The 27126-nt window shown below is 42.6% G+C and overlaps 3 protein-coding genes across 4 annotated transcripts in view; 2 read left to right on the top strand and 1 right to left on the bottom strand.

Moving 5' to 3' along the window:
- Nucleotides 1-15758, top strand: part of LOC124208233 (potassium voltage-gated channel protein Shaw-like) — a 32435-nt gene extending 16677 nt beyond the window's left edge. Inside the window, exons 4-8 of one of the 2 annotated variants that reach the window (XM_046605999.1) lie at nt 1134-1328; nt 2798-3547; nt 6448-6697; nt 12453-12503; nt 14435-15758. In XM_046605999.1, coding sequence (XP_046461955.1) covers nt 1134-1328; nt 2798-3547; nt 6448-6697; nt 12453-12503; nt 14435-14736 — 1548 coding nt within the window. In that variant the 3' untranslated portion in view covers nt 14737-15758. The remainder of the gene's footprint in view (nt 1-1133; nt 1329-2797; nt 3548-6447; nt 6698-12452; nt 12504-14434) is intronic. The other variant, XM_046606001.1, reaches the window with a different exon arrangement.
- A 299-nt stretch (nt 15759-16057) lies between these two features.
- On the bottom strand, nt 16058-18290 carry LOC124208235 (DDB1- and CUL4-associated factor 13-like). Its single transcript, XM_046606003.1, has 8 exons — nt 18058-18290; nt 17797-17996; nt 17368-17734; nt 17152-17299; nt 16925-17078; nt 16698-16844; nt 16455-16618; nt 16058-16378 (listed from the first exon to the last, which is right to left on the bottom strand). Exons 1-8 carry the CDS (start codon nt 18152-18154, stop codon nt 16294-16296), a joined length of 1362 nt encoding a protein of 453 aa, XP_046461959.1. The 5' UTR covers nt 18155-18290; the 3' UTR covers nt 16058-16293.
- A 1134-nt stretch (nt 18291-19424) lies between these two features.
- Nucleotides 19425-24466, top strand: LOC124208234 (inositol polyphosphate 5-phosphatase E-like). The gene is made up of 8 exons (XM_046606002.1): nt 19425-21537; nt 21630-21750; nt 22220-22442; nt 22545-22763; nt 22870-23052; nt 23113-23221; nt 23286-23426; nt 23500-24466. The coding sequence occupies exons 1-8, from the start codon at nt 21215-21217 to the stop codon at nt 23621-23623; spliced, it is 1443 nt and encodes a 480-aa protein (XP_046461958.1). The 5' UTR covers nt 19425-21214; the 3' UTR covers nt 23624-24466.
- The last annotated feature ends 2660 nt before the right edge of the window (nt 24467-27126 follow it).

Below are 27126 nucleotides of genomic sequence, written 5' to 3'. Positions count from 1 at the left end.
AATGGAAACAACCAACAATGGATCTTGCAGGCTTCTCTCCGCAAACCTATAACCATATATATATATCTTCCTTCTGGCTTTAATTCGGCTTCTTTGTTTGATCTTCTTCCCCCTACTGAAAAGAAAAAAAAGTAAGCCGCTTTTCCCGGGGTATTAAAACTGACCTTTTGAGAATTTTCTTTTCTTTAAATTGCCAAGCTCATTTTTATTTTTTTATTTTTTTATTTTTTCTTCTGTTGAAGGAGGGAAATTATTTTAAGAGATGGCCAGAGATGAAAAGCAATCAGGACTTGTTGAAGCCCCCAGTATACTAGACTAGACTCTTCTTCTTCTTCAGACTATTTTTTTTATTTTTATTCTTTTGCTGGGGAACTACTCTGCACCGAAAAAGCGTCTTCGTTTCATCTGTTGGCTTCCTGCGGGCTTCTCATCCAATCTGTAAGTGTGTGACGTCATCCAGCCCAACTTACATATACTACACATAAATGTATCCGCCAGTGGGAAGAGAGAGAGCGCGCTAATACAAACGGGATGAAGGCCTCTTCCGCCCATAAGAAGAAGAAGAAGAAGAACAAGTTTCGATGCAATCAAACGCGTTCTCCCAACACACACAGACGGCGAAAAAAAAAATAAAAAATAAGAAAAAGGGGGCCTGGTAATATTCTCTGCCCTCGTCTCTTTGTGTGTGTGTTGTATATGCCGAACGATGGTCTTTAGCCGTGCGTTATATAAGCTCGCAGTCCTCTGCTGCCGAGGAGCCCGGCCATCAGGAGCAGGAGGAGGGATAGGAGGGGCCAACGGGGAATCCTTTTGATGTATTCAAGAGTCTCTCTGCTCTCATTATTATTATGTTTTCTCTCTCTCTCCGCTCCCGCCATCTTCCTCATTTTGCCCTTCATCTTTCGACTTGTGTGTGTCTATGCTATTCTACACATCTTGCAGCTCTTAATTTCGTCCTCCCGTCTTGGGGGAGATGGGACCGGTGTCTTTGAGTCTGTTTCTAGTTTATTCTTCTTTGTTTGGCCAGCGTGGGATAATTGCACGTTTTCGAGTTGGGGGGGGGGGATCATCAAATGACTTTTGAATTTGAATTGTGTTGCTTTTCTTCTCTCTCTCTTTGTTTGATTCGACAGCATCGAGACACGCAAGAAACGCTGGCCGTACTGGACCGGCTCGACTTGGACACGGACAAGCCCAGCGACGAGGAGCTGGCCCGCAAATTCGGCTTCGAAGAGGCTTACTACAATGGCGAACTCTCGTGGTGGCAGAAAACCAAACCGAAAATCTGGTCACTTTTCGACGAGCCTTACTCGTCCAACTCGGCCAAGGTATGACGAATTCAGCCCAGCTCAGCTCAGCCCTCTACCCAAATCTCTTGATAATCCCAGTTCGCAATTTTCATATCGAATTATTTATTTATTTATTGATCACACAACGCCTCCCTGAAATTGGCACTTTGCTCCCAAAGTGTCTGGCCGGAGGGGTTTGCAAAATGGCTAAGCGCATCGTCAGCAAGAAATGAACGGCCAGGAGAGATGGAAACTGCTTTGAAAGCAAAGTTGCTCCTTTGCTGCTGGACTCGATGGCAAGACGAGAGTATATTAGAACTCTCTGCCCGTCGAGTTGAATGCCAAAGAGTCGCTTCCCTCCCCACTTCCTCCATCACTGGGCATAAGAGATAGGGCGAGACATGTTTAAAGGGAGGGCGTTGGCCGAGATGTTTACGTCCATCAGATAGATATAGATAGATATCTGTATAATAAAAAATGGGGCCGGAAATCTATACACGGAGTTTGATATTCAATTACATTTGTGGCTTGGCCCAGGGTCTAGTTGCCTTTGGGCCAAGGCCCCCCTCCGGGAGGGCGTAGTATCTCCTTTCTATATAGAAGGTGTTGTGTGTGTGTGAGACTCTCCCAAAATGATAGCGTGATTGCATATCTACCGGGAAGTACAGTAGCGAGCAAATATCATATCGACTATAATATACGCAGGAGAGCCAAAGTGTATTGCATTCTGCACACACACACACATATCAGCCGAGTCCTCTGAGTTTGATTTCATTTCGGATATGATAATGCCCCACCCTATAACTTAAGAAGAAAACTTCTTTTTATTATGGGGCGGGGGTAGATGAAGAAAAAAAAAACACGTCGAAGCAAAAGCGAACGAAAAGGGTTGTATACATACAATAAGGGAGAAGAAGAAAAAATAGATAAGCTGACGCCATTTTTTCTTGTGTGTATGTGCTGTGCTGTGAGCCTCTATTTGGGTTTTGTTTGGGTGTCAGCATAATATAGGCGATGGGGGTGCTCTATAGGAAATGGCCCTCCTCCTTCTGGTCGTCCCGGATATATATATGTGTAATATTCGCCATATGCTGGGATTCGTTGAACTATATAGACTCTCTCTTTTGCTGCTGTCTGATATTGCGGCACAACAGGAACGTTGCCCCCCGCTCGATACAACAGTTCCTGTGAGCTGTGTGTGTGTGTGTCTACGACGTTGTCGAGTCCTTGGGTTGTGCTCCTCCCGCCGACTGCATATTCACGATAACACAAGCCCCTCACCCACCCCGTCGTTTTATATAGCCCTCTCTTAGCTCCTATAGCTCCTCTCATATGGTTCTCATGCAATAAACTGATAATGACGTTGGAGCGGGACTTGTGGCAGTCGCCATACTACTCTTCAATCCCCCTCCAGTTGTATTTTTAAAAATCTAAAAGATGGCTTAAATTCAAATGTGAATAATCTAAGAAATGATTTAACCCATTGGTTGTTGTTGTTGTTGTGACAGATTGTGGGTTTGATCTCGGTGTTCTTCATTTGCATTTCGATCCTGTCGTTTTGCCTGAAAACGCACCCGGACATGCGGGTGCCGGTGATCCGCAACCTGACTGTTCACACGTCGTTCAACTCTACGGCCTGGACGCTGGACAAGACGCAGACCAACGCCCACGAGGCCTTCTTCTACATCGAAGCCGTCTGCAACACGTGGTTCACGATCGAGATCCTGATGCGCTTCATCGCCTGCCCCAACAAGTTCCTCTTTGTCCGGGCCTCGGTCAACATCATCGACTACGTGGCCACCCTGTCGTTCTTCATCGACTTGGCCCTGCAGAAGTTCGCCTCGCACCTGGAGAACGCCGACATCCTCGAGTTCTTCTCCATCATCCGCATCATGAGGCTGTTCAAATTGACGCGCCACTCGTCGGGTCTCAAGATCCTCATCCAGACGTTCAGGGCCTCGGCCAAAGAATTGACGCTGCTCGTCTTCTTCCTCGTCCTGGGCATCGTCATCTTCGCCAGCCTCGTCTACTACGCCGAGAGGATCCAGGCCAATCCGCACAACGACTTCAACAGCATCCCGCTCGGACTGTGGTGGGCCCTGGTCACCATGACCACCGTCGGCTACGGAGACATGGCTCCCAAAACCTACGTCGGCATGTTCGTCGGGGCTCTCTGCGCCCTGGCCGGCGTGTTGACCATTGCCTTGCCCGTACCTGTCATCGTCTCCAACTTTGCCATGTATTACAGCCACACCCAGGTACGAAACCCTTCGCCATTCTTTTAGATTTTTGAAATAATGCGCCAAAATCGATTGGCGGGAAATTTGAAAACACAAAACGACAAAAAAGTCGATTTCGCCTTGTCTAGAAAATTGTACGTCCTGGATGTACTATAACGTTACATTCGCTTCTAAATCGGGACTCGCTGACTTGTATCGATTGGGTCCGCCGGTAGCAGCTGCAGGATACAGCAGCAGTTGAAGGATACATCTGAGCAAACGCTTTGTGCGTTTAAACTCTTCTTCTTATTTCTAAAATTAGAAAAATAGAATGTGGCCCTTTTTTATTTTATTTTTCTTTTAAGAAGAAGAAGATTTAACCCTTATTGTACCGGATGCTAAGCCACCGGTGTACGTAGAGGAGAGTTTTCTAATTGGTCGTGGGGGGGATAGGAGAAGCAACAGAAGACGAAGTAAAAAGATCAAGTGATTTTTCATCGAACGTTTCGGCTGGTTGCTGGCCTCATTAAGGTAACAAGTACTGCGCTTAAAGACTCTTATTTCGGCTTTTCACGTCACAGCTTAAAGGGCATCTCTTTTTCTTCTTCTATATAGCAGTGGGCTCTTTTTTTTTTAAATGTATTCATCAAACGATCGATAGAGAATAATAAATATTTATTCTTCTTCTTTCTTTTTTCCCCCACCCATCGATTCGAAGCAATCTTGTCCGAGCCTCAACTTTTTTTTCTTCACCGCTTTAACATTAAATAATCATATAAAGAAAAGGAAATCAAAGTCTCTTTTTTTGACCAGTCCCATAGAACTTTTTTTCTTACCCCTCCCCCCTCTCCACCGAAATGGCAGTTCCAGTTCTTCTTCTTTTTCTGAGGATCCCAAAAGTAGACTATTATTATTATTACACTGTTGTAGTTGGAGGGGGGAGAAGAATCGATTCTTTTCTTTTGCGGGTGTCGTTCTTTGTATTTATGATCGTCCTTATTAGACGTGATGGGCCACGCCCTATTGAACGCCACTCTCTCTCTCTCCACTGTCCTTTTGCCTGCTCCATCTATTGTTGTGCAGGCAGCCTGCTGAAAAGGGTGGGGGCTGGGGATATTGACCTAGGCTATTTGGCTCTCTCAAAACGTCTACACTTTCATGATTAAAAAAGCTCTGCAAATATCAACTGGGCGAGAGCTACTTATACCCTCCCAAACAAAATCACCAAGCGGCAGCAGCAGCGCAAGAAGCGGCCCCGTGATATTTTACGTATGCATTTGACAAGGATATTGACCCGTCCGATATTGAGCCCTTTAGCTCTAGCTACTCTACTCTACTCACTCCAAGTCTCTTGAAAGGCCATTTTATTTTTATTTTTTAAACTCGATAATAATATTCGTCTCGAAAACAAACTGGTCGGAGGAGGATGGCTAAAGACGCCTGCGCGGCCTACATATTACCCCCCCCCTCTCTTGTTTTTATTTGACATTACAAATAGGTTGAGACTGTATAGACCCGTGATGCAGTCCGTAATTCCTCGCTAAACTAGCCCAAACTTTTCCGTGATAGCACACACACACACCGCTTGGCCTATATGGAAAGTTTTCACCGTGAGAGCGGGTGGAGGAGGACTGTACATATACAGGACTCGACCTAAATAATATTCTTCCTTCCTTTCTTCGTGTTAGACCACGGCTCTAATATGTATAACGATGAGCGATGGCGGTGGAGAGAGACAGAGAGTAGATGTGTGTACAATAGCCCCGTTTGTTTACCACCACTGGCCTCCCCTTTTCTCTCCATATACACACGCTCTAGCTGCTTCCTCCAATGGCGGCGGCGGGCGGCGGCCCATCCCAGCTTTATCCGGAAAAACAGGAAATTACGTATTGACCGGCGCCTCGACCCCCTTATTTTTTTTTTCCCCCACAGCATTTACAGTCGTCACCGCCGCCGTTTCCCAAAAGAAAAAACAAAATTTCCAACTTTTTTTTTTAAATATTTTATTTTGTTAAGTTTCGTGCGCTAAAAAAAAAATCACTTTTTTCCTGCCCGCACGTCCATTATTTATTTGTTTTTATGTATCGGCAAAGTACTGAAAGTAGTTGAGCTTTTTCAATTGAATTTGATTCGATGTTTACGCCGAGAGGAGAAGAAGAAGAAGCGCTGGGCACGGCCCATTTATTTTGAACCAATCGAAAAGAAACGATTACTTGCAGCTGCTCATTTCTTTCATTAATGGACATTTTATCCTTATTTTTATTTCTTTTTATTTTGAAAAAAAAAATTGAAGATGGATGGTCATCCGTTTTTTTGTTGCCCAGTCATGAGGAAAGGTTGAGCGAATTTCGCCTCCTTGTTGATGATTAGACCCTTATGGATTTCGACATGAGATTCAGGATCGTTTGTGGCCGGATTTTTGGGACTGTAAACTCTGGTAGATTTTCCCGCTACTGGCTCCGGGGTAGTAGAGATATGGACAATGTAATATAGATGGGTGGGAGGGGGGACCACGGCCGGCAGCGGTTGGTGCTGTCGTCCGCTATGCACATTCGATCCATCATTTGTTGGCGTGGTGAGGTCTATATAGCCCCTGAGCCTCTCTCTCTCTAGCTGGGTATAATCGATAGATCAATATATTTGATAGAAGCGCATACACACACACACACATGCACACTATGTAAACTAGCTCACTACAACAGCAGCGGCACATAAATTATGTGTGTGTGTACCGTCAACAACACGCCAAGCTATTAGCTATAGGCAATAATATGGATTGATATCATGTACACACACACATACCCTGTACAACCGGATTTTCATCAGTCTCTGCCTCGGCAGTAATTTTTGTTGTGTTAACTTTGAAATGATTTATGGTTGTTTGTGAAAAGTGAGAAATTTGATTCAATTTCATTTTGATATTTTTGTTTTATTTAAAGGCGAGAGCGAAATTACCGAAGAAACGACGGCGAGTGCTGCCGGTGGAGCACGCCAGCGGACCTAGAGGACCCCAGCTGGCCATCAGACCGGGAGGCGGAACCGGTCCGGGCAGCGCCGGAGGTCCGCGCTGTGCAGCCAGCGGAGGTGCCGGAAATATCCGAGACAGCGACGGAATGCCGTCGAGGATGAAGGCCATCAAACCACCGCCCAACAACGCCAAGGACTTTACCGGCGGTCCCAAAAATATGGGTAAGAGTCCCTGCACTGACAAATGAAAAGAAATTCATCCAAACGACCCTCCTACTCCTCTTCCCACCACCACCCCCTGTCCACCTTACGGTGAAAAATGAATTTGATTGTCATTAGCATTAACCATCGGAATATATGCTAACTGGTTTTTGTTTGACACGATCGACCGCCGGCCGTGATGACATGGTGCGACGACGTAATATAGTAGGTGGGTGGTGGGGGGATGTTAGTTTTCCATTAGAGAGAGCCGGCGGGCAAATTGGGGCACAGGGGTGTGGCTTATTGCACATTTATTTTTCTTTGATTAGTTCTAGCTTCTGCCGTACGCCAACTACTACGGTACGTAGACGTAAGAGAATAGCGCTGTCAAGTTTGAACGGTAACAAGGTCACCGGATCTCCTACGCCGCCGCCACCGCCCATCACGTTGATGAGTTTGGCTGGATGTTGCTCATCTCGACGGGCAAAATCTAAAAGCGGGCGTTTCCCCTCTTACTCTTTCTGTGTATTTAACGTGGAGAAAATGAGGCGGGGTGATTGCTTTCCTCTCCGTTTTATCTTACGCCCATCTCCGTCAACAAATATTGATTTTGAATTGAAACTTTTAATTACAAATTTCCCGCTCTTTTTTCAAATTTTTTTTTTTGGCGGGGTATTCAAGTGGATACTACTCGTGCAGTTATGCAGATTAGACACGAAAAGAGCGAAATGGAATGAAATCAATTAGCTCTTTAGATTTTTCCAAAAGAAAAGTGTAGGCCAGTCACCGCACTTGCACTTTATAAACCTAGATAGATTTGCAAACGAGTTTTTCCTCTCTTTATATCTTTAGACTCTAGTCGCCCCTTTCGGTCGATTGATTTCCCATCCAGTAGACTCTACTATAACGCACCGCTCTCCACCACTTTTTACCTTTTCGCCACGCGGGCAAACTTCGTTTACCGCTCCAATCGGTCGATTTTTGTCTTTTTTTTTCCTCTTTTACTTTCCGCCTCGATGGATGGAAGGCGTCCATCAGATTTTCACCGGGAGACTTTCCTTCTATCTCTGCCCGTCTTTATGACCAGCCTTTGGCCCGATTTCAAGATTTTCTCCCGTCAAAATGGAATGAAGAGACGGACTCCCGGTCCTATAAAACGCGGTCCCTTTTTTCCTTCGGTAGACAGTCATCGGCCATCAATTTCGTCTTTGAAGGCAAAAGGTTGTTGTGTGTGAGCGTCCGTCCGTCCCTCTCTCTTGTGTGTGTGTGTTTTCCCAGCCATTGGCCGTTTCCGAAGAGAGAGAGAAATGGTTGACTGTGTCCGCTCCTGGCAACTCTCGGCTCAATACGATAACCCCTTGGATTTCTCTCGCTCTTTGTTCCTCCTAACCCGTTATTTCTCTTTTTCTCTCCGCTTTTCATCTTCTTGGGCCAGCCAAGTTCGGGGGGTGGGAAGCTAAACGGGCAGGAGATATTGCGATGGAAGAAAAATGTCAAAAGGTGGCGCCAATTCCATTTCGCTTGGAATCGAATCACGCCGCCAAACGACGACCCAAAATCCATTTATTTCAACTTTTTTCCCAATTGATTTTCTTGGCAAAAGTGCAAAGAAATTTTTTGTTTATTTTATTTTTGTTTTCCCCGCCCCCTTTGAAATTGAAACAAATCGATCGCGAATCTTCTACCGCGTTCAACGTTCAACTGCATCGCTGCGGCTCATTTTCTCCGCATGATCGCGTGATTGACTGGCGTGGGCTAGTAGTGGGATGGTGGGCTTGCGTGTGACTGGCGGCGTCAATCCAATTGCCCGACTGCTGCTGCTGGAGAAAAAAAATATGATGATGTCCCGGCAACACAAATCAGCGGAATCTTGTTTATCGCTTACCCCCCTCGTCGTTGGCTGTTTTCCTTTGCCCGTCGCACACAATTTTGTTTGGGGGGGTTTCTCTTCTTCTTTCCAACTGTCGATCAAAAAGTGCCCAGTCATCATCGACCACTTGTCGATAAGTCGATTGGACCCGGCCGACGTTGAGCGACGCCACCGCCGCCGTCGATTATATACAGACGAAGAGGAACAGGTTTATATAGACGCAGATAGGCCGGCCCTCCTCGAAACTATAAACTGGAAGAGAGGCAACTTGAGCTCCCACTCGAGCCACCGGCTTTTGGTTGCCACACTTAACATCTCTCGTCTTTTTTTTTCCGGTGAACCGTTTTTATACTTAACTTATAGCCCACCACCACCACCGACAACTGGGCGCAAAAGAGGACGGCAAAAGTTGAGCGACGGAAACTTTCCGGCTTTTGATATGCCAGCAGCTGCTGCTGTATAAAATCAATTTTTTGGTGGGGCCTGGAATTTTGAAAACTAGCGGACTAGAATTTAGGAGGACAATGATTGGGTGGGACGAAGAAGAACTAGTACTACTAGACACAGTCGATTCATTAGGAGCCGGAGACGTCGTAATAATGAACAGATAAATCCGCGTGTGTTTCACGGCTGACAATGAAAAGGGGGAGAGCTCGACGGACTCCTTTTTTTCTGCTGCCGTCTGTAGACTCTATACGTAACGTCGGACCAATATAAATCCGACAGTTTCGCCTCGGAGTTTCTTTTTTTCTTTCTTGCCGAAGATCGCCGCTTCTCCGGTTTCTTCTTTTTCTTTTTATTTCGGGAAAAGAGGCTGATTGGGCCGGCCACGTCCTTATTGGTCGTCAAAGTAAAAGAAGAACTTGACTCGCCAGCAGCGTGTACACAATATAAGCCGCTAGCAGTTGGGACACATAAAAGGGCCGGCCAGAAAGATACATTCGACTGCTGCTGCTGCTGCTAGTCCCGAACGCGACATCATTTATAAAATAAAGAAAAGGTGGCAGCAGCAGGGGGACGACACGTTCTTTCTTGATCCGCCTCTACACTAATTATCCGGGCCAGCAGCATATCCCCTTTCCCACCCAGACAAAAAGTTTTTCTCTTCTTTTTTCTTTTTAGATTCTAGTTGTTTTACTTTTTGGGAACTGGTGTGTGTGTGTGTGTAGATCTAGACGTGATGGAATCGCACTCAACTCGACATTTAGTCCGACTAACTTGGCATCAAAGTTTCACAACCGTCCAGGTCCTGGGGAGTGTCTGTTAGGCCTATTTAAACACACAGAAAACACAATGTGTGTTGCTGGAAAATGGCTGGATCCAATGTATACGCAGTGTAGTAGGTGAGGAGGTAATCCGGGGTAGGGACGATATCCGACGGATGACGTCTGTATACCAGTTTGCCCACCTCCTTCATCATCTCCAACCAATCGGATCTAATCATATAAGAAAGAAGAAGAAGGAAAGACTCTACTCACGTAGAGTGTGTGGATTCAGTTTGAAAAATGGGCAGGTTCAGCCGTATCTAATATTCAATTCGGTTGAGCCAGAAGAAGAAAGTGTCGCGGGAGTAGTGTGTACAATGAATCAAAAAAAGAGAGAGAGGTACGAGCACGAGCATTAGTCTTTTCAGGACGGAAAAGAGGCCTAGGATAGTCGTTGTGGGGCTTATAATGGACGCATTTCGGGAACTTGCTACCCCACTAGCCGTAGAGACACATCTATCTATTTCAAAATGGCTGGTGGTTGATTCTTCTGCTACTCCTGATCGTACATATACATTTCCAACAGCCGCAATGAAAGTGAAAAGGAGAGAAAATGGCACGTGAAAAAAATGGGGGGGAAAGCAAATATATTGACGTTTGGTTGCGCGCTGAGGTGCAAGTCTGGCACCGTTTAACGTCGATATAGAGACGGGATAGGAAAAAAACGGAATTGGAAGAAAGCTCTTTTTTAGGTGGGGGGGAGAAAGAATGTACAATATATTAAATATCGAAAAAAAAGAAGAGAAGGATATGATAGTTGCCTGCCGAGGAGAATCTTAGATATGTTAGTTGTGCTGTACACTAGCTCTCCGGCTCTTGCACAGCAGAGAGAGAGAGAGATCCAAATCCGGGCGTATTGATCCAACGCGCCGCCAGACGCCCACAACATCCAGCGTCGGGCGGAAGCTTTTTATATTATGAAGGAGGGCAAAAAAAGGAAAAGAAAGAAAGGAAAGAGAGCTATAGTCAAAAGGGGAAAAAATGGCCGTTAAACACACACACACACACACAGAGAAAGAAGAGAAAGAAAGAGTGCGATCATCCCCAGCAGTGTCGTTATTCTAGATATCTTTTTCTTTCTTTCTTTCTGCCCTTTTTCTCCGCCAGTTTTTTGGCCCGTCTCTTTTGTCTTTTTTGAGGTTGGCCGTCCATTCATCTCTGCCTCTTTCACTCCATCATCGAGACTTGATCGTCTGCTGGAAGAGAGAGAGCACGTCGTGACTTGCTTCCATCGCCGCCCAGCTTTTCTTGCAATTAGCCCATTGAACGATGGAAGGTTTCACGCACACAAAGGGCGGATACACACGGAGAACACAGACAGATAGACGTGAAATGTAGATACATACATGTCCGCCATGAATGCTGTTCGCCAATTCTATATGAAGAGTGGCACATTGTGGACTCGCCTCTTCACTCAGTGGCCGCATGCAAGAAGCTCTGGGCCATTACGACATTTTACTTCTATTTTGGGCTTACAAAAAGTTGGACCGGTCCCTTTGGGGTTTCCATTGGCCGTGACGTCCATTTTGCAAAAAGTGTAGGAAAATCAAACGGCCGGGACTCTCCCTCTCCCTCCCAGAATCAATGTATACATAAAGCGTGTTTGCCAAGTCTCATTTTGCTTTCCCCGTAGTTGCGTTGACTTAAAAAACGTCCGTCTCTTAGTCACAAACAAGATCTCATTGCAGAGTTGATTCCTCAGATCGACTTGGGCGGGCGCGCTCATCATAAATTTGAATCTCGTCTATACCGAACTGCGCTGCTGTCTAATGTGTATACAGGGGCCGGGCTTGGGTTCCTTTGAGGCCGATATTGAATCCTGTTTGAAGGAAAAGAAAAGAAAAAGAAAGAAGAAGCTCTTGTTTATCATAGAAAGCCCCTTTTCGCTCTCTCTATATATATTTATTCCGGGGTGCTTATAGATTTCTGGCCGAAACGGTGGGCCGCCATACGTGCGTCGCTCATATACTTGTATAGGCCGCAGTGGCCGCACAGCAGTGTCATTGTTTAGCGCTCGTGTGTGTGTGTGTGCCCCTGCTGCCAAGCAGAAAAGCCAACAGCTACCCGGGAAAAGTTTTGGGTTTTTGGTTGGGTTGTACGACGAAATTGAAGAATGAATGAGGAGATGTGTGTGCATAGAAAAGAAAAGAAAACGAATGAGAAAAACGCCAAACTTTTCCAGCTGTGATCCGCTCGTTTGTCACGCTACGCCTTCCAAAGCTGAAGGAGGGGATAATGTCGGGACTGACTTTTTTTTTCTATGAAAATCTATTGAGAGAGAGAGAGAGGGACTATAAGATATATAAGCTGAATATTGAAAAGAAAAGAGGGCAAACTTTTTCTTTTTGAGTTTATTTTATTCATTTCACTCTTTTCTTTTTCTTCTTCTCTTTCTCTTGAATAAATTCCAGACGCTTTTTTTTCCAAACATAAATAGACATACATGCTGTACAAAATGTACATAACTGTACTACTAGCTCGTCGTGTTTTTCAGTGTGTATAAATTTGTAGACTTTTCTACTTGATTTTTCGTTTCAAGAAAAGTGGCAAAACAAAATTCCCTTTTTTATTCTTTTTGCCAAACATTTTTTCTTTTGAGTTACTGTAAATATTATTGTTATTATTATTAATTCATTTGCAGACCTCGACAGAACTTTGAACCCAAATCCGGCCAGCAATGGCACATCCAAAGGTAGCGAATAAAAAAAAAATAAATAAAAAAAAAAATGCAAAAATCGAAAAATCGCAAAAATCCGCGCCACACGCAATTCACATTCAAACACCACACACTTCCCGCGCCTTTTTTTTTCTCTTCACTTTTATTTTTTTCTTTCGAAATTTCACCTTCACAAACCAAATTTTTTTCCGAAAAAAGAAAAGAAACGCACAACCAAAAAATGTTTCCAATCGAAAAGAATTTCAACCGGAATTTCCCCTTGACCGTTTCGCATGATGTGTCATTTTGCATTGATTGAGTTTTCTAGCCCCTCTCCCCACCCGAACCGAACCGAGTTTTATTTGTCTCTACTCTATTACGATTCTTCCTCGCTGAATTTCTCTCTTTAGACGAGAGTCAATTTAAGTTGGGAGGAATTTCGGTTCGTTTCATTTGTTTTTGTATAGGAAAAGAAGTATATAGGACAAGAGGAGAGAAAGGTTGAAACGTCATCGATTTTTCGAATAAATTTTTTATTTTCATACATGTCGATTGGAAATTGAACCCGAAAATCAAACGACTTTTTCGGGGCTCAGAAAAAAAATAATTCAAAAATTCTTCCGTTTTCCGCTTGACTCCTTTTTCAACCGTTTGCTTCGCTTTTCTATATGATCTATAGAATCTAGTTCTTCTCCCGTTTCATATATGACTATGTAATCACCCAATTTCTCAGTCCCTTTTTGAACCTTTTTCCCTTAATTAATTTTCTTCACTTTTTCTGGCTCGTCTTTCTGGTCTATCGTATAGGAAACTAATAGACTAGATGGTAGATGCTGTGTAATAGACGGATAGCTACATATACGGATGATGTAGAACTCCATAGCAACCGAAACCATCCGGAACGCCATATTTCTTTCCTCATTCTTTTTTTCTTTTCTTTTCCTCCTTCTATTTATTTCCATCTATCCCTCCTCGACATTTCGGTTCTTTTTCTTCTTTTGACAATTGAACCTTCACAAAAAAACAAAAAAAAAATAAGATTTTGGTAAAGGCAAAACAAAACAAAACAAATTACCAAAAGAAGAAAAGCTTCTCGCATATTATATAAATCTATGACATGTGCACTGTTTCACATCCTCCTGGCACACAGCAACACAAGCACTATATATACCCACCCACCCAATAACCCCTATAGCCCCCAACCAACAGAGAATATATGTGTGTATGTATATATAATAAAAATTTATCGGCCTATGAAAACAAAAGAAAGAAAAAAGAAACACAGTACGACAAACAATCCCTTATGGAAAGTTTAGAGTATTTATTTCGGCAACGATATAATACTTGGAATATTCTCATTTTAACCAAATTATTATTATTACATGTCGTCTGATATGAGAACGGCAGAATTTATTCCATCCCGCCAAATAATTTTTTTTTTTTTTTAAGAAAAAGATTTTTCAACAAAATTGCAAAAAAAAAAATTAAAATTCGAAGTAAAAAAATGAAAGAAAAAAAAATTATTTCGTGCGAGTTGGTGATGTGCTGCGAGCGCGTGTGTCTGTCGTGTGTGTGTACGTCTGTGATGAAAACAATTTTTTTAATTATTTTTTTTTCCTTGTTCGTCTTATATTTTTGTTGTTGGATTGCTGGGAATCATTCATTGTCTGGATTGTTCGTATAACCCATTTGGTTTTTCATTTTTATTCTTTTTGTATTCTTTTCTTTTTTTATTTTTATGGCTCCTCCTGCTCCCCCAACCACCTATACACACCACACCGGTATATTAACCATTACCAATCAAACCAAACATAACCCTCCAACTACTTCCCGCGCGGTTCCGGATTTCATCGAATTTCTACGCAAATTAAACCAAAACCCCCAAACACAACAACAACAAAACGAACCCAATTCTATCGGGGGGGTCAAAAACAAAATTGTGTGGAATTGGATTGATCGTCGTGCAGTTGGGCTGAGCACCATGGGCGCCATGAGCGTCACAGTCAGCCTCAACACCAACGGCGTCGGACTGGACTCGACCCTTTCGACGATTGCGGCACCTGCCACTGGACCACCACCACCCGGATCAGCGCCCATCACCAACGGATCATCACCGACCAATAACCAGACGACCATCGGCGCCGTGACGTCGTCACCGGCCACTGTCGCCACCGCCCCGGCAGCTGCAGCGGCCGCCGCCGCCATCACCAGCGCCGCAGCCAACAACAACGCGGGCGGAGTCCTCAGTCCCGTCAGAGTCGATTTGTAACAAAAGAAAACAACCAATCGATTTTTTCCTTTTTCTTTTGTTGTTTGACAAATTCCCGAAATCTTCAAAATCAGAAATGATGAACAAAACGAAACCAATCAGACGAGACAAAGAAAAGTTTCAAGCCGAACTTTTCCTTCCGTCAAATGTGTGTTGCGATGGAACATTGTGTGTGTATGATAAGCAAAGCAAATTGTATTTTAATTCATTCTTCATTCATTTCAATTCTAGCTATTTTTGCTTATTTCCTTATCATTCGTTTCTTCTCTAATTTCCACGAGAGAAAGAAGATGAAAAATCCCCGCAGAAAAACGAAACTGTTTCGTCGGAGGATGACATTTCATTTCGCCCTGTTTTCATCAATTCACTTTGAAAGAGATTAAACGAAGAAGAGAAGACTCTTTCAGTCCATATCCTTGTCATAAAAATTTCGCGTCGTTGCAACTTTGATTTCCATTTCCATTTAACTCTCGGTATGTACCACACCACCCAATGATGACAATTGTCGAACCCCCACCCAGAAAATGCTGATGATTATGTCCGCGTAAAATGTACACACACACACATTTTTTCGATTCATTGACAGCCTTTCATTTCAAGAGGCACATCTTTCACATCAATGAAAGAAAGAAAAAATTCATCATCTTTATAATAATAATAATAACAAAGCTGTCTACCGAAATATTGTGTAAGGCATTCGCTTCAACGCAGCTCTCTGTACTTTCTTTTGTCCGTCTTTCATCGCAGCCCCACACCCTTGAACTCACACAACCACTTTTGCTGCTGCTGCTGCTGTTGCCACGTTCGACGATCTTTATTACATAGTACGATATGCTCCTGTATACATAAACAACAAATTATATATACTTACCATCAATGATTTCTAGCATGTTACTCCTTTCATGACAACAATTGCTCCTCCCCCCCCCCCGTTCGTCTCTTAATCCATTGACAAGATTTCACTTTGCAACTTTTGAATTCCGTTTTTTCTTCTTTCTAATAAAATGCAAATTCTATGATCATGCCAAGCCACGCCTCATTCAGTCTAGATGTCCACCGACGCCCTTTTTTCTCTCTCTCTCCTATGACCACATCCACACCCGTTTTGTCTGACCTAAAAAATTTAACGACTCAACGCTAAACAAAACAAAAAAGAGAAAAATAACGCAGAATGTTTCGATAAATAAATGCAATTCAGAAGAAAAAAAGATGAAAAAAAAGCAGAAATTCAAATCTTTCCTTTTTCTAGTTTGTTGAGAAAGAAGCCTTGACGAAACAACAACAGGCCAATGCGCAATTGGCCCATTTTAAAAAGAAAAAGTCAACTTTTCCTTTCTTTTGTATTATCTTTGGAACGATCCTCATCCAGACCATTAGGCAGATGTAGACGAGAAAGCCTCCCGGTCTCGAAAGAATTATGTAAATTGTACACACGAGAAGGAAATCCATTAAAGCAGCAGCGAGGGTGCTGCCATTCGCATCGGTCGGGCAAAAGCAGAGATGGACAGCAGCAGCAGCACGGATGGTCGAAAGAAAAATAGGAAATGAAATAAACATTCATTGCTGCTCCGAAACGATCGCTTTGACCTTTTCGGATATGATGGGTTTTTGCCGTTTCGTGTGAGTACGGACGTTGAATTCCCTAAAATAAATAGAAAAAAGGTTTTCATTTAAAAATTTGAATTGAAAAACAAATGAAAAAGTAAATTCGCATATACTTTCGTCTGGCTGCAATCCGGCCACTTCGTAATTCGTTCCGGGCGTTGTAAACGTGTTTGGGCACATGTCGGTGGCGCTGAATCTTCTTGATGTGTGGATGGTGTTCGAATTTTTCAATCAATTTGGCGTTGACTCGCAGGGCTGTCTTCTCTCGAGGTTTGACCTGAAATGAAGCAAGGGAGAATAATTCCATATTAAATAAACATCCGCGTTGAAACCACCATAAAGTGTGTGATACTCACCACTCCAAGTTTCTCAGCGGCACGAGCTTTCCAGATGCGGATGTTCATTTCATCCGAGCCGGAGAAGATGAAACGGTCGTCTAGAGACCAGGCAGCGCAGGTTAGTCGCTGCATGCGCTTTGTGTGGTAAATATCTCTCGAATGAGCCTGGCGAAAATGCGATAAACAGTTCCCCATAAATATATTTTCGTTCAAAACACGAATCCTCCAAAGTGTCTGCAACGTACCTGACGGGCATCGTAGATGCGGACCGTCTTGTCGTAACTGGCGCTGACAAACTCTTTACCAGTCGGGGAATAGTCGACATCGATGACGGCTGAGACGTGATCACTGTGGACGTTGAGCGGTGAATTGAGATTCCGCATGTCAAATGTGTACAAACTGCAGAGGAGAATCGATAAAGAAACGTCAGAAATGGTAAGGTCGTTTCTCACGGAAATGGAATGGGATTTACTTGTAATCTTCGTTGGCAACCGTGAAGATGAAGGCTTCCATGGGATTCCAACAAATAGAATTGCTGCGCATCTTCAGAACGACTTTCCTCAGAGGAACCGACTCCCTCATGTCATATAAGATGATACTGCGATCACTGCCGCAGGCAGCTATTTGAGAAACCAAAATCAAAATTTCAATTTCAAAAGAGATAAAGATGATTTGATCGAATTTTCACCTAAAATATTTTCTTCAACTTGATTGAATTTGATGCTCTGTAAGCTGTCAACACCCCACTGGAAAGTCTTGATAGGTTGGGCACGAGTATGCTCCCACAAATTACAAGCTTCACCACATGTGGCCAGAATTGGTTTTGACCGATGAGGACTGATGCCTGTCAGCATGCCACCAGTCAAAATTGTGTTTACTGGGGCCTTTAAATCACTGCCATCTTCTGCTTCAGATTTCCACTGCTTGATAAGTTTGTCGTCTCCAACTGTGTATAAAGATGAAGATTCTTGGCTGTATGCAATGGCTCTCACAAATCCATCGTGAGCTTGGACTGTGCACAATACTCTCCGTTTGGCAACGTCCCACAGTTTCAGCTGCACACAAAGAAACAGCTCAAAATTAGTAAAAAATACTTTTTAAACTGTCATTAATTTACCTCTCCATCACAGGCTCCACTGTACAACCATGATAAGTGATCTGGAGTTTTGCCTAGGCAAGACAATCCATCACGATGACCATCGAGGCAGCCAATAAAAGGCAAGGCAAAAACTCTCTCCAATTTGACTGCATTCAGTGCACGAGTATATTCTCTAGGAGCTTCCAATGGATGTAATGCTGGATCATAATTCCTGGATACTGTAATGAAAATAGTGATTAGATTTGTATGGATTGTCTAGTGTTATTCAAAAGCTATTACACTTATGGATGTCTCGTTTTGTTTCACGCAAGTAGTCGTCAGGATTTCGCACCAAAACTTTCACCTTCATTTTCGAGTCGTCGCTGAATATGTCCATGGTTAATGAAATAAAATGACGAATGTAAATTCAAAGATTAACAATGCGAACACATGTTCAACTCAAGCAACTTCAAGACTTCAACTTCGTAGTAGCAGACGAAAATTGATAACAAAGCTAGAGGTTGCCAGATTGTCCTAAAGAATTGACCGACAAAGAGAAATTTCGAATTATGGAATTTCCCCTTTTTTCTTATCTTTGTTCAAATATAAATGTGGTAACGGGGGTTTTATTTCTTATGTAAAAAGATAAAATTTGCCAAGAATAACTTGTAAATAATAACCAACACGCAGCGTGGTTTTCATACTTTTTGTTTATTTTTAAAAGAAAAAAAAGGAACCAAATGTCAGAATAGTAAAGGCTAGTCATTTTGTTGTTGTTGAGATTCGTATCGTAACATCGGCATTGTTATATGTTTTTTTTTTCACCGAAAATTCATACAAGGACGCACATCAATGACAGCACTTCTATTTCAGTGAAAATTCAAAAATCAAACACAGGAAACGAGACGAAAACAATAAGCAAAAACATCGGCAGTTATTTCATAATATTTCTTCAACTGCTGACGTTTTCTTTTTCTTTCTTTCAGGCTATTAGCATTCAATAATAATGCGATGAGTCGCCAGAAGGTAAATATAATTGGAGGGTGAGGAGGGGAGATGCGTTGGACATAATTTTTTCTTTTTAATTGATGTGATTGGTGTGATGAAGAATTTCTCCCCTCGTCATCTGTATATTTTTGGGGGGGAGGAGGAATAAGGTGATGACTTGATTGGATTGAATCCGCAAAGAATTGAAGACGAAAAAAAAAGATGTTCAACAGATTCTAATAAAATTGAGTCCCGTTGCCGTGTTACATGATGATACATTTGCCCTTCTCTGCCCATGGATTGCTCTTCTTATCCGGGGCGTGGATCAATGGGTCTGTCTTTTCATGCTCTTCGATGTACTCCCGCATCCTGTAGAATTAAAACAACAAAAAGAGAGAAAAATTAATAACGAAATGTTAAGCCAAGTCGTAAACAGATTACACTTTGGTTAAGTGGAATGCGATAAAAAAAAGAAATCCGTATGGTCAATATTGATTATGTCGGAATAGGATTACACACACACACATATGCGGGAGTATATAGCAAGCGCTGTGTGTGTGTATATTTATAAGTCGTCTGGCTTTGAGCGGCGTGGCTTATTGCGTGTCGTCCCCGTGTACTGGCGCATGCGCACTAACCGGAGGGTTTGGACAGACGATAACGCTTCCCCCCCCCCCTCCCTCCTCAAGTTCTTCTCCTGATCGATCGGGAGTTTTACACACACAGACTACACGATCAATACTTTGGATACTAAGGCAACTAAACACTTTGGAATTCAGTTTAAATCGAATCTTTAACCGACTGGGAAACGTAGTTAACACACAGAGAGCAGTGAACACTTTTGGTTGTTGCTGGTTACACACACACACACGAAGGTTTCACGTTTAAAAAGGGGATGTTGTTGGGCCTTTGTCTCTGTCAAGGTCCCACATCGATTTTTCAGTGGTGGTGGGGGAATGTGGTAATTGCTACGACCGAAAATAGAAAAGAGAAACAACGGGAAAATTTGAGTTGTTTAAACAAAAAAAGTGACTTACGCGGCGATGCTTTTGGAGAGTGGCCATCGTTCCATGGTGGCCTGGAACTTCATGTTCTCAATCTGCTTCTTGAGCATATCCTTATCCATCTGTGCTAGAATGGAGAGATCCAGGTTTGAAGCGAAATGGGAGCCGGAGCGCCCGCTTTATACCAGAGCAAAAAATCGATCGACCGAACAGCAGGAAACGAGAGAGAAGGGGGAGAGAGAGAGGACACGCCCTGGCAAAGTCAGAAGCACGTGACCTCCGTTTCAACCAATCGGGTGAGAGCCGAAAGCCGAGTCTATGTGATGAAACACACAACGAAAAAATCCTGCTGGGCGGGAGAGAAGAGCAGCTGCTGCCGTGAGTGAGCGCTAGAGCATCGAATGGCGAAGTGCGAGAACTGGCCGGAAACGGAGCCGATCTTTATATACGTCCAGTTTGTCTCGGCTTTTTACACGATGCCATACGACTGCCGAATGAGACACCCATTGTCCATCTTATTTCAAGGCTTACGTATGTGTATGTACACGGAGAGAAATTCCGCCAGTAATCCAATTTAGAAAAGGACATGCAAAGATAATGGTTAGCGACAAAATAGAAATAAAGGTCACGTGACTATCCAAATTCAATTTGCTGGTGGGACGGATGACTATATCGTAATACTACACTTCCTCGGAATAAAATACAGTGCAGAGTGCAGACCTATTTATTCCGGATTGCGTACATTTACCCGGACATTGAAAAATCGATTTCTTTGATTAGGAATTCCTCTGATCGTGTCAGAGTCCAAATTAAAAATTTCCTCATTTTCCAGGAATTTAGAAATATCTGTACGGCTTGATGGAATTAAATGTTTTTATAAAAACGTATAACTCCATCCCGTTTAATAGAATGAATTACACAGGTCACGTTCTCATCCACTAGTCGTATTACGTAAATAAATGAATAGCGGGCCCTGCATCTCTCTCCCTCATCTTAATATAGGCGCTTGTGTGTTGTTGACGACGACGCGGCCGCAACCATGGCTACGCACATTTGACTGTGTAGTAGTTGCATTGCATGGCCGACGACTGTTGGGAAAGAAAGTGGAGCGCGGCGGCGCAGCTAGCGCCGCTGGTGTAGAGTTTTATAGAAGGCCATCAGTCAGTGTTCCAGCTGGCAGCGTTGGCAGTCATATCGTGTGTGGTGGGGATCTACTGTAGTACTACTGCACATGACTTGTTTTCGCGTTCCCTTTTGTATTCGTCTCTCCTCTCGTCTTCGTGTTTTCGGGATGGACGGATGTGCCTGGATTCACGACCGACTTTGACAAACCCGCGGGTTATCTCTTTTCCTGGCACTAACAATCGATTGACGTCAGGATATCGTGACAAGCGTTTTCGATTAGTTTTGATTGAGTGATTGTTTTTTTCCGTTCTTATTTTAAATTAAAAGGGCATTGGGCAGAAATGGCGCAACAACAATGTCACAATGACGCAATTGAACGAGTCCGTTCTATCGATAGTTACCACCATGTGACTGGTGAAAGTAGTCGGACGGGTAGCCGTCGTAGCAGTTTCAGCTGTTCGAACCGCGGTTCAGTCAGCTGTTTGCAGGAGGCTCTCTCTTCTGTGGTCGACGCTTTACAGCTGTCAGGCAGTAGGGAGAGTCTCGACGACGACGAATTCAAACCGGATAACAGTAACGCGACCGAAACCACATCTAATTCAGTTTGCAATTCGTGTAAAGAGGAAAATCACGAAGCCCTTTCCGTCCAACTAGCGAGACAGAGGTTTGTACTACACCAAACGATAGGTTTATATCGTCAGTTGATGTTTTGTTTCATTGATCCTTGACTGTGATTTATTGGTCGGGATTTTTAAGGAGCTACTTGCACGGGAGCGTGGGACCTTTCCAGTCGCTTCTGGGCAACTCAGAACTGAAGCGAACTTTGCCGGATGGCAAGCTCAAAGTCTTCATCGGAACATGGAACATGAACGGAAAGGTTTGTCAATATTTTTTTAACGGGCAATATATTAACTTAAAAGTCTTTTGTGCGTCTGGCGGCCACAGCGCACGATTGCCATTTCAACGTATAGCTGTTTGAACGTCAAAATTTGACATTTTGTGGGGGACGTGCTCTTGAATATGATTTGGCGCGATTGAGTTTTTAAAAAAACTGTTTTTGTTTTTGCATAATGCCATCAAGCGCAGTCGTCGTAAAACACGGACGAATATGCGCATAGGTCAACATTATTCATTACATTGAGCAGTCAAGTGGGAACAAAGCGCATTCCACTTGAATCTCCTCAAAATGTTTGTCGATGAATTAATTCACCGCGTATGCTGACGGAGCTTTTTTCATTGATTTTTCTATATATTGATTGACTGCACCATATGGCCCGTATAGCTCATCAGAGCTCTATGAATAGTTAATAAAAGAAGGCTCCCATTTTTTCCTGGACCATGTCTAGACACCGCCGTCCACGTTGGAGGACCTTTTGCTTCCAACTCCACTTCAAAGTCTGCCCGACGTCGTTGTCATCGGTACGCAAGAAACTAATGGCGAAAGAGACGAATGGGAAGTCGGACTTCAGGAGACACTCGGACCGGGTCACGTTCTCTTCCATTCCGTCGAGCTGGGCACCATCCATCTGGCCGTGTTCCTGCGCAGAGATCTCATTTGGGTTTGCTCAGGTTAGGACGACGTTACGTAATGCCAGAATTCATATTGATTTTTCTTGTCTAAACTAATATAACGTTTAACTCTTCTTTTTTAAAAATGATGAAACACCCAAGTTCCGGAATCGGATTCGCACAGCACGCGAGCGGGCAGCGCATTCCGGACGAAAGGAGGCGTGGCTGTTGGTTTTAGTATCTTTGGCACATCGCTGCTCTTTGTGAATTGCCACTTACCGGCTCACGCCGAGAAGTTTGCCGAACGTGAGCGTGATCTCAAAAAGATATTATTTTCCTTGGATTTGCCAAAAGAGTTACCAATCCGGAAGAAGCAACGAGGCAAGAGAGAACCTCACGGGTTTTTATTGATCCATAAATTTGCTTCCCGTTATATAACAATAACGCTGGATGCTGTTTCTTTATTTCTTTTTTTTTTCCACATCAGACGTGACCAGCAATTATGATTACGTATTTCTCTGCGGAGATTTGAACTTCCGCATCAATAAATCTCGGGAAGACGTCCTCGACTTCGTCTCGAAAACTTGGGGAGAAACTTCAGCGGTCGACTTTCGGCCGGAACTGACAAAACTCTTAGAGGCCGATCAACTGAAGCTCAGTCTTGCCAACAGTAGGGGAACAATGATTCATCATTTTATGTGCGCAAAGAAAATGTTTTGTTTTCATTCAGATCGGATACTAAGGACTTTCAGCGAAGCCGAAATCACTTTCGCTCCAACTTACAAATACATTCCTGGAACCGAAAATTTCGACGAAGCCAAGCAACGAGTTCCATCTTAGTAATTTTGATTTTTGATTTGATTGAAATGATTTTAACGTATACCATTTTACTTCATTATTTAGTACCGATCGAATCCTATGGAAAGAGCGCAAAGGCATCAGTGTGCGCTGCGATCATTACGATGTGGCAAAGCAATTGAAATGCTCCGATCACTTCCCCGTTTGGGCTGCCTTTCAAGTGCCTATCAAACCTGGAAGAGAAACGTATACAACCCTTAAAAAAAAACTGGAAAACTATACAAGCTCGTTAAATTTAATTTCCCTTTATAATTAATAGGATTCCTCTATCAGCCGGAACGTTTAATCGGCCTGTTTACTTGGAAGGGATGAAACGTCGTCTACAAGCCTGGGATCCTAACAAGCTTTCACTAAGCAATTCCGCATCTTGTAGTTTACAGTGAACGGTATATTTCAGAGAAATTCAACTCCCATAGAATTTAATATTTATTAAATGCACTTGTATTATTTCGTATTAATTCAACGCCATTTCCAAAGAGGCTTGGTATTTAAAAATCCCCATTTCCTATTTTAAAACCAATTTTCGTAATTTCATCGTAAACATATGATATCAATTAGATATTGGAAGACTGCATGATGGCAAAGACGTATACTAGACCGCAAAGCACAGAAACTCTCACCCAGTTACTGCCTTGTTATTTGCTGTCATCACAATATTACTAAATGATATTATATAAGTTCTGGCCACGGGTCGAAATCAAAGGCCATATAAAAATGCCCGAATTCGGAATTCCATTTCTTTTCGACGATTCGACTCATTCCATTCAGAAAAGGATTGATGCGGTCCGATATTGCCTGTCTCAATGTGCCCCATTTCATCCATATCGTAGTTTAAGTTAAACTGATCAAGTTATCCTTGCCACAAAAAAAAGCCAAATTTTGAATCCCAGGTCCAATGTTGATTGATTAAATGACTTACCTAATGCACAGATCAAATAATTCGCGCACGGTATTGTATCAGTAACAAAGAGTTCAGTCTAGACTTGTGTATACGAAACTTACAACCTTATGAATCGATACTTAATTATTAGTAAAATCGTTCAGTCGCACCGTAGATTGCACTTGTATTGTCTGCGTTTTATGTTTATGTTGAGTCTCATTAAACGCATATTGTTAAGCAAGTGTGGACAGTTCAATTTGCCAAATGTAATTTCTCATCGACTACATGTCAATTAGAAATTCGAACGGAAATACACAGAACATGGAAATACACGAATAGCCTGTTACATATGGGATATGGCTGTTATATCTAGGGCTCTTCAAGTGAATTAGATTCTTTACTGTATTCAACTTAGTTAAATTTAAATCAAACCAACGGATTTCAAAGGGCATTCCATGAATTGTTTTAGTAAACTGTAAGGACATATACAGCACTGCAAACGGACAGAAAAAGATTCCCGTGATCCGGGAATTAGGTTGGGAGTGCAAAGGATTGCGAACTATTTCTGTCCATGAAAATATTTAATGCGTCATTCATTTTCACACCGAAACGGATGATAGGATTATTCTTGGCCAAAAAACATTGGAATTCATTCTCTTTACTGACCGTTTTTTTATTTCCTATTTCCACCGTGAATTTCGTTCGCTAGATGGCAGTGGATACGTGGCAGTAGATAACGTTCATAATTCATTTCAATAGTCGAATTGGCAACACCGCTTTCCATTCTCACGGAAGTTCGTCTGCAGCACAAAAGTAAAAAGTTAAAAATCAAAACTCACGTTGTTCGCGTCCGGCGTTCTCGCTTCTCGGCTTTCCTTCGCGTTCGTACTCTGCTGCTTCGTCACAGACTGTTAACTGTGAAGCTGCCTACTCAGCATAGTGTTGCTAAACGTTTTAGTCATTCAATTATTTATCACAGTGAGCATTTGGCAATATAATAACCGTACTCTCACTTTTGTTTTGTTTCTCGATTGCCCAATCGACAATCGTTGTAGTGTTACCAACAGCTGCCCCTTCCCCCTAGATGTTGTTCAAACAAAGCAAACAAGTGAAGGTCCCAGAATTCCTGGATCACATCATTGCAAGACATAAGGTGTGGTTTGTTTCATTTTCTTTGGATGTGCAATCTCTTAATGCTGAAAAACGAGTGAGTGCTACAAGAAGATTTGTTTTGTGTCTTCTTCTGGCATAAGTTACCACCACTAATTCAAATGCTGCAGTAACCAGTCAAAACCATCCAAGTACATTGTGACCACTAAAGTCATTGTGACGTTGAAGTCATCTCTGCTTATGAAGAATCCAGCGAGGGAGAACAAGTACCTGATGAAGTGAACTCAAGTGTTCAGTGTCAGCCAGCCACTCCTACCTACATGAACAACTAGACACAATGTTTTTCCAATTTGCCTGAAAAGCAAGAATGCCAATTTCCAGTCTAACATGGGAATCAACTTGGATCTCAGTTTTACATCACAGAATATTTCTACAAGTGATACAACACAAGCAAAACAAGATTATTAAGTAAGACTTTGACAATTCTTAATAGTGTGTAGGCTAATTTTATATAATAACAACATTATTTAAAGTTTTTGGTCATGACAAATTTGAAAACACCTTTTTGTTAATAGCATAATCCAATCTGAGCTAAGAAATGTTGAGGCAGGTGGACCCCACAATTCAGTTGATGAAGGTCTATACAATTAAACCACCTAGTAATTGTCATAAAAGACGCCAATAATTCGTTAAAATTAAAGTACAATAATTATAAATCCTATCTAGAGTTTGCCAGCGATTCCTTTCAAACGGTCGTCAACGTTCAAAACGAAGAAGAAGAATCTGAACCCCAGGTAGAGCCAGAAGAACCTCCAACTACCTGTATACCAACAGCTAACGGAACTTATCCCATTGGCTCTAATAAGACAGGCATTATTGCGGTCTTGTTGACTGACTAATAATGGTTCTGGTGGAGTCATATAGAAAGCAGTGGTACCCCCACCAAATCAAAATCTCCTCTTTTCATTTCAAGTTGGGCATGGAAGGCCGGCACCAGACGTATGTCAACCAGCACAATCTACTTGATCTCAATAAGAACCAGATGTCGGAAAAAGTTACTTACCGCACAGGTTCTCCACTACCAAGCCCGTTTTAACCTCCATTCTCTCTGCCTCTATTATATCAAGGGACTAAAGCATCAGGTAATTCTTTCATTAATCCATCTTAATGAGCATTTTATTCTTCCTATAGATCTTTAAACTCACAGGTGATGAAACACAATTGATGCCCGATGTGGTTCAAGATTTCCATCATGGCCCAAGAATAATTTGCCGGCTTTGATCTACCTTTTGAACCATTCAAGATGAAGAAGAATGTCTCGTTTTTCCGGAAATTTCACTTCTAATCTTGAGGGAATATTCGCTTTGTAAATTCGAACCCTCTGTGCATGGCCAGCTGAGAAGAAATGGTGACCAAAGCCGGCAGCATTTGCAAAACGGGCAGGGAGGTCGCCACATGTTTTCCCCTATTGCGTATTCGCAAGACAGTGGAAACTCCCAAATTGTCGCACCCCATCAAGATTTCAAATAACATGGTGCTTTTAAAAGGTAATTGTATTTATTTTTAAATTTATTATACGGCATAGAGTCCCTTTAGAAGTCACCCATCAACGGGGGTCGATTGCTGACGTTAATACTGTCGCAAGTGTCGCATTCATTACGTCATAAACATGCAATTTTGCCGAATCGACTGGGTTTGTAGGATTTGCCGAAATGGTTTTTGTCAAATCGGTTGCCATTCATGATATCTAGTAGAGAATTTTCGTACTGCTTAACGAATTTTATTCTGTTGACTGGTTTATTTTCCCTTTTCTTCTGTTTATGCCTGATAGGTGGCTGGTGTACAAAGAGTATTTGTCTCTTTAGAAATGAAAATTTAAATTAAATTGAAAATTTA

Source organism: Daphnia pulex, chromosome 11 (assembly GCF_021134715.1).
Source record: "Daphnia pulex isolate KAP4 chromosome 11, ASM2113471v1".
In the NCBI taxonomy this organism is placed as follows: domain Eukaryota; kingdom Metazoa; phylum Arthropoda; class Branchiopoda; order Diplostraca; family Daphniidae; genus Daphnia; species Daphnia pulex.
The sequence above is the reverse complement of the archived record's forward strand: the minus strand, read 5'-3'. Positions and strand labels throughout refer to the sequence as shown.

What these genes read in the sequence shown, in the direction of transcription:
- LOC124208235 (XM_046606003.1), bottom strand. Translation starts at nt 18,154, where the DNA reads ATGGACATATTCAGCGACGACTCGAAAATGAAGGTGAAAGTTTTGGTG. An exon ending in GCATCTACGATGCCCGTCAG is followed by an intron (nt 16,845 to 16,924) that starts GTACGTTGCAGA and finishes CATTTTCGCCAG; the next exon opens with GCTCATTCGAGAGATATTTA. An exon ending in CGGATTGCAGCCAGACGAAA is followed by an intron (nt 16,379 to 16,454) that starts GTATATGCGAAT and finishes TATTTATTTTAG; the next exon opens with GGAATTCAACGTCCGTACTC.
- LOC124208234 (XM_046606002.1), top strand. Translation starts at nt 21,215, where the DNA reads ATGGCGCAACAACAATGTCACAATGACGCAATTGAACGAGTCCGTTCT. An exon ending in TCTCATTTGGGTTTGCTCAG is followed by an intron (nt 22,443 to 22,544) that starts GTTAGGACGACG and finishes GAAACACCCAAG; the next exon opens with TTCCGGAATCGGATTCGCAC. An exon ending in AAGCAACGAGTTCCATCTTA is followed by an intron (nt 23,222 to 23,285) that starts GTAATTTTGATT and finishes TTCATTATTTAG; the next exon opens with TACCGATCGAATCCTATGGA.